At 39.5% G+C, this 7,272-nt stretch overlaps 1 protein-coding gene across 1 annotated transcript; it reads right to left on the reverse strand.

Annotated features, from left to right (window-relative positions):
• On the reverse strand, nt 5,659-7,008 carry LOC109947514. Its single transcript, XM_020557890.1, has one exon. It carries the CDS (start codon nt 7,006-7,008, stop codon nt 5,659-5,661), a length of 1,350 nt encoding a protein of 449 aa, XP_020413479.1.

Below are 7,272 nucleotides of genomic sequence, written 5' to 3' on the forward strand. Positions count from 1 at the left end.
TTTTTTTTGGGGTTGGTTTTTTATAGTAACCAGTTATAACAGTAGTGGTTGTGCAATGTTTGGTTCCCTTAAGCTTCGATCCAACCGTGTAGCCAGCTTTAGGTCAATGTCTCCCAAACCACTCGGGTTTTAGGGCACTAGGTGTAGAACACCCCTAAGGACTTATTAACTCAAGCTGAAAAGGCTACGAAACCAACTAACCACCCTGCCTCATGCCAAAACTCTACCTTTTGTCTCGAAAATCACTGCTGATTAGGCAGGACTGGCCCGGTTACTAGCAAAGCTTCGGGTGAGGCAATTATTACTTTATAACACATACTAACTTTATTTAAATTGAACAGAAATTAAAACACACTTGGACAAAAAGTAAGTATTCCAATCTCACTCCCCAAAAACCATATTGGTGTGATGTGCAAATTTCAAAGTATAATTCATGAATTAGTGTCTAAGCAACAATAAATAGAAAAGACTCTACTGTGGGATTGATTTTCACTATGTCCATTTATTCTAACGTTTAAAATAATCTATGGATATTGACTGAAAAACGAAAATTTTAAACAAGACTTAAAAAAAACTAAAAATCTAAAATTTACTTTCCCACCCCCTAACTTAAATCACACATTGTCCTCAAGGTGTGGTAAATAATCAAAAGAAACAAGAGCAGAAACAAAACGACTAAATCCTAGAAAATGAAAATCAAAAATAAAGAAAATACTCTAAGAAAAGAAACTAGGAAGGAAAAATAGAAGAATAATAAAATAAAATAAAATAAGAAAGAAAAGGAGAAAAACAACAATAGAAAAGAAATAGGAAAGAAAATACCCAAAAATGAGACACCTTGGGGATTCAAAGGCAGGACCAGGCGGAGTGTTGCGAAAAAGCGCTGACCAACTCAACCACGTCCACACTGGCATCAAATAGGAGCGACAGCTACAATATAACCTGCTGTAGCTGCTGCATCTGTCATTTGAAAAATATTGGATTCCCTTCTCCTACCCCGAGCTCAGAGCCGAAAGGCTCTCTTCTGTCCATTCCCATTTTGCAGAAGAAAAAAGAATATTGCTGGATAAACCAAAGCCTCCGCTGTGTCCAGAGAATCAGAAAAGGTCTCTGATTTCTCTCTTCTCAAGGCCATCCATCTCCGCCTTCACTCTTCTTCATTCTCTCCAACACTCACGATCCTTTCCTCTCTTTCAACCCAATTACACCAGCGTTTTCATCTGCGTGAGGAGGCCACATTTGCAGCAAACACAACCAGTGAGGTTGAATTATCTGATGCACCTGAATTTTTGGATGGTTTTGGAGTCCCTAGATTCCTCAAATTCAGATCTGTCTCCATCCATGTCACCAGATGCTAACTTGTTCCAAGATGAAAACAAGCTGAAGCCGAACAAGAGTCTATTCTCCACCAGTAAGGACCCCAGATCTGTGCATCCCGTAGGTAAACTTTCGAACCCCAGAACTGGTTTTTTTTTTTTTTTTTTTCCGTTTTTTTTTTGTTTTGAAAATAAAAGAAGTAAAGAGTTTAGAAAAATTGGGTTGCCTCCCAATAAGCGCGCTATTTTAAGTCTGTAGCTAGACTTTGCAGAAGCCTGGTGGTCAAATCACTGGTTCCTTCAGAGTCAAAGACTCGGCTGCAATGTCAAAGGGTGTCTCCACGTAGGGTTTTAGCCTATGACCATTCACCTTGAACGTGTTGCCTTTATCTTCATTAGTGATTTGAACTGCTCCATGAGGAAAAACTTGAGTCACTAGGTAGGGTCCAGTCCAGCGAGATTTTAATTTCCCTGGAAACAACTTGAGCCTTGAACTAAATAACAGAACCTTTTGCCCTGGCTGAAATTCCTTCCGTAAAATTTGACTGTCATGAAATGCCTTAGTTCTTTCCTTGTAGATGCGAGAACTATCATAAGCACCTTGACGAATTTCCTCTAGCTCATTTAACTGCAATTTCCGCTTTTCCCCAGCTGAGTCATATGCAAAATTTAACTCTTTAATGGCCCAGTAAGCTTTATGCTCCAGCTCCATAGGTAGATGACAGGCTTTCCCATAAACAAGTCGGAATGGTGACATCCCAATAGGAGTTTTATAAGCTGTCCTGTATGCCCACAAAGCATCATTTAGTTTGAAACTCCAATCCTTGCGTGTAGAGCTCACTGTTTTCTCCAAAATACGCTTTATTTCTCTGTTTGAAACTTCAACTTGACCAGATGTCTGTGGGTGGTATGGTGTAGCCACGCGATGATTAATCCCGTATTTTGCCAGTAGGTTAGCAAATGGTTTATTAATAAAATGCTTCCCCCCATCACTAAGAATAACACGCGGTATTCCAAAACGTGGAAATATAACCCCCTGGAGGAACTTCAGGACCACTGATCCTTGATTAGTTGGTGCTGCAATGGCCTCGACCCATTTTGAAACATATTCCACAGCCACTAAAATATATTGGTGCCCATTAGAAGATGGGAATGGCCCCATGAAATCAATACCCCAAACATCAAATAGTTCAACAATTAGGATACTTTGTTGGGGCATTTCATTCCTTCTGGATTGATTGCCGACCCTTTGACACCGATCACATGCCTTGCACCAATTCTGTGAATCTCTAAAAAGTGTTGGCCAAAATAACCCACTCTGTAGGATTTTCTCTGCTGTCCTTTTCTGCGCAAAATGTCCTCCTCAAGCATAGTGATGAGCAAACTTTAAAACACTTTCTTGTTCAGCCTCCGGAATACACCTGCGAATAATCTGGTCTGCACAATACTTGTATAAGTACGGTTCATCCCAGAAATAGTGCTTTACATCAGATAAAAACTTCTTTTTCTGCTGGTAGGAAAAATCTGGATGCACCACACCCTTAGCCAAATAATTGACAATATCTGCAAACCAAGGTGTGTCAATTTTGACAGCAAATAGCTGTTCATCTGGGAAACTTTCACTCAATGGTAGAGAATCTGCCTCTGTAGCTGCTGGAATAATTAATCTAGATAAATGATCAGCCACAACATTCTCACTGCCCTTCTTGTCTTTAATCTCTAAGTCAAATTCTTGAAGTAAGAGAACCCAACGAATCAATCTAGGCTTTGCATCCTTCTTAGACAACAAGTATTTTAGTGCAGCATGATCTGTATAGACAATTATTTTAGCCCCAACCAAATAAGACCGAAATTTCTCTAGTGCGAACACAACTGCCAACAATTCCTTCTCTGTAGTTGCATAGTTAAGCTGTGCATCATTTAGAGTACGACTTGCATAATAGATGACATGGGGAAGCTTATCTTTTCGCTGCCCTAAAACTGCCCCGACAGCATAATCTGACGCATCACACATTAGTTCAAATGGTAAATCCCAATTTGGTGCAGCAATGATGGGTGCCGAAGTTAGGAGTGCTTTCAACTTGTTGAATGCTTCTAAACAGGCCTTATCAAAATTAAATGGTGCATCCTTAGCCAATAAAGTGCACAAAGGTCGACTAATCTTGGAGAAATCCTTGATGAACCGACGATAAAAACCTGCGTGTCCTAAGAAGGACCTCACACCTTTTACTGATGTAGGAGGTGGCAGCTTTGCAATAACTTCAATCTTTGCCTTGTCAACCTCGATGCCTTTGCTAGAAATTGAATGACCCAAGACAATTCCCTGTTCAACCATGAAATGCCACTTTTCCCAGTTTAGCACTAAATTTGTCGCTTGACATCTCTGAAGAACTAATGATAAATTCTGTAAGCATTGATCATATGAATCCCCAAAAACAGAAAAATCATCCATAAAAACTTCCACAATATTTTCGACCAAGCCAGAAAAAATACTCATCATACAACGTTGAAACGTAGCAGGTGCATCGCATAATCCGAATGGCATCCTCCGATAAGCGTAAGTACCAAATGGACAAGTGAAAGTAGTCTTCTCTTGATCCTCTGGTGCTATTGGAATCTGATTATACCCAGAATACCCATCAAGAAAACAGTAAAAAGCCCGCCCAACCAACCTTTCTAACATCTGGTCAATAAAAGGCAATGGAAAATGGTCTTTTCTCGTCCCTGTGTTAAGCTTCCGATAATCTACACACATTCTCCAACCCGTAGTCAATCGTGTAGGAACTAACTCATTATTATCATTTTTCACCACTGTAATACCGGTCCGTTTAGGCACAACTTGAGTCGGGCTAACCCATTTACTGTCAGAAATAGGATAAATCATACCTGCATCAAGTAATTTCATAACCTCTGTTCTAACCACCTCTTTCATAATTGGGTTAAGGCGGCGTTGAGCATCAACTGTTAGCTTTACGTCGTCTTCCATTAATATTCTGTGCATACATAGTGCTGGGCTGATTCCCTTGATATCCGCAATTGTCCATCCCAATGCATCTTGATATTTTCTCAATACACGAAGCAATTTATCCTCCTCTGTCGGTGTTAAATCTGCTGCAATTATAACTGGCAACGTCTCTGCAGCTCCTAAATATGCATATTTAAGATGTTGTGGTAAAGGCTTCAGCTCCAATTTTGGCGGCTGCTGTCTGGATGGTTTAAGGGGCTGTTTGGGCTCCCCTAAACTCTCATACACATTCCTAAATTTTGGCAACACTGTGGGCAGACTGTTCAATGCGTGTATGTACTCATGAACACCTTCATCTTCAAAATCTGTCTCAAATGCCCCCTGTAAAACATGCAACAACTGATCTGTTTTTGAATTAGCATAAAATCTGTCCTGCACCATACTGTCTACCATGTCAATACGCATACAATCTAGCTGTTCAGCAGGACGTTTTGTTGCCGCAAACAAATTAAACACCACAGATTGGTCCTGAACCCGTAAAGTCAATGTTCCAGCTTCCACATCAATTAAGGTCCTAGCTGTTGCCATAAACGGCCTCCCCAAAATAATAGGTGTTTGAAGGTCTTCATCCATGTCTAAAACCACAAAATCTGCCGGTAGATAAAGATTATCAACCTTAATAATTAGATCTTCAATAACACCTCTTGGATAAGTGATTGAACGGTCAGCTAGTTGAAGTATAATTGATATAGGCTTTAAATCTCCTTGCCCCAATCGCTGAAAAACAGAAAAAGGCATCAAATTAATACTTGCACCCAAATCAATTAAAGCACTCTTAAAATTAGAATTTCCAATAGTGCAAGAAATATTAAAACTCCCTGGATCTTTTTTCTTAGGTGGTAGTTTGTGTAGCAAAACTGCATTGCACTGTTCTGTCAAAATAACTTTTTCCAAATCTGAAAGCTTCTTTTTGCTGCTGCAAACTTCCTTCAAAAATTTGGCATATGATGGAATTTTCTTGATTGCATCCAGTAAGGGAATGTTGATTTGAACCTTGGATAATGTCTGCATAAAGTCCTTGAGTTGCTGATCTTTTACTTTTGGCTTCAAACGTTCTGGATATGGAATTGGGGCCTCATAAACACGCTCAGGTACTTGTTTTGGAACAGTTTCTAGATCTGCCATATTATGTTTTTCTACAGGTTTGGCAGGTTCTGCTGCTGCAAAATTTTCTGTATGATCCTCCACTGCATGCTGCTCCTTTTCAATGTTATTTTCACGATTGTCATAGCTTTTTCCACATCGTAAAGTCCGAACAACTTTGCAATCTTCACGTCCATTTGGATTAGGAATTGTTTGACTAGGAAATTTGCCCTTTTATCTGTCTGAAATCTGTGTAGCTAGTTGTCCAAATTGTTGCTCCAAACTTTTAATAGATGCTTCAACATTTTGAAATCTTTGATTGTTGCCCTCGATGAATGATTGAGTTGTTGCTGCCAGTTTAGCAAGTTGATCTTCCATAGATGGTTTGGAGGGAACAAAAGGTTTTTGTGCATGCTGGAATGGTTTGGCATTAGTCTGATTGTCACCCCATTTGAAATTAGGGTGATCCCTCCATCCAGGATTGTAATGAGTTGCATATGCATCATTCCTAGGCCTTTGATAGCTGTTCATCATATTGACATGTTGTTCAACAAGCTCTGGGTAAGAGTCTCTATGTGGGCAGCCCATTATGTCATGTGTAGCCATACTGCATATAGTGCAAACTGTTGATGTAGGTGGCTGCTGTGTAGAACTTGCTATATGTTGTAGAAGCATATCAAACTTTGCATCAATTTTCTTATCCATTTTTTCCATTTGTGCAGACATGTTGGGAGAACCTACTGATAACTCAAAAATGCCCCTTTTCTGTGAATGTTCTGCTGCCCATTGCTGAGATTCTGTAGCCATCATATCAAACAGTTCAAATGCCTCTCTTGCAGATTTATTTGATAATGATCCTCCAGCTGATGCATTCACATGGCTCTTAGATGTAGGATTAAGCCCATCAAAGAAAATATTCATTTGTGTATCTGAATCAATTTTAACATGTGGACACTTTATGTACATCTTTGTATATCTCTCCCACGCTTCATGAAACTCTTCATTAGGCTTCTGTGTGAATGTCAAAATCTCCCTCTTGTAATTCAATGTCTTGGATGCTGGATAATATTTGTTCAGGAATTTTGTGTGTAACTGCTGCCAAGTAGTAATGCTATTAGCTGGTAGAGTGAATAACCAAGTTTCTGCCTTGTCCTTCAAAGTGAAAGGGAAAAGACGTAACTTAATAGCCTCAGCAGAAAAACCCCTAATCAAAATATTCTTGCAACCCACAATAAATTTTGCAATATGTATGTTTGCATCTTCATTAGGCAATCCCCGAAAAGTAGGTAGAATTTCAAGCATATGGTGCCTGATCTCGAACGAATCACCCTCTTCTTGTTCAGGATACACAATGCAATTGGGAACATCAGTGGCACGGGCTTCCAATGACTCCCTGAGTGGTCTACCTGCCGCAGGTAATTCTAACGCCATGTTACTCTCGTTTGCAAACAGATCCTGCAGAAAAGTGCCCTGCAGTGAACAGTCCCAAGCCCAAGTAACTTCTCTCCGCTGTCTATGCAGTGTGCGCTCTGGTTCTGGATCAAATTGTACAATCTGTGTAGTTCCTGATCTGGTCTGGACCATGCAGTCTGCAAAATCTGCAACAGAAACAAAATTGTTCAATTTCAATTTTTTTTTTTGGACGAAAATTAAAAATAAAATAAAATGAAATAAATCAGAAAAAGGTTAAACAAAAATTGTCTAAAATAGTCCCCAGCAACGGCGCCAATTTCTTGATAGGATTTTTAGTACTTGTGCAAACAGTGTTAAAAATCACATAAAATACTTGCAAGAATACAAGGCTATTGTAGTATAGATGCTCATGCAAGGTCGTTTTCCTCAAGGACT

Source organism: Prunus persica, chromosome G1 (assembly GCF_000346465.2).
Source record: "Prunus persica cultivar Lovell chromosome G1, Prunus_persica_NCBIv2, whole genome shotgun sequence".
Lineage (NCBI taxonomy): Eukaryota > Viridiplantae > Streptophyta > Magnoliopsida > Rosales > Rosaceae > Prunus > Prunus persica.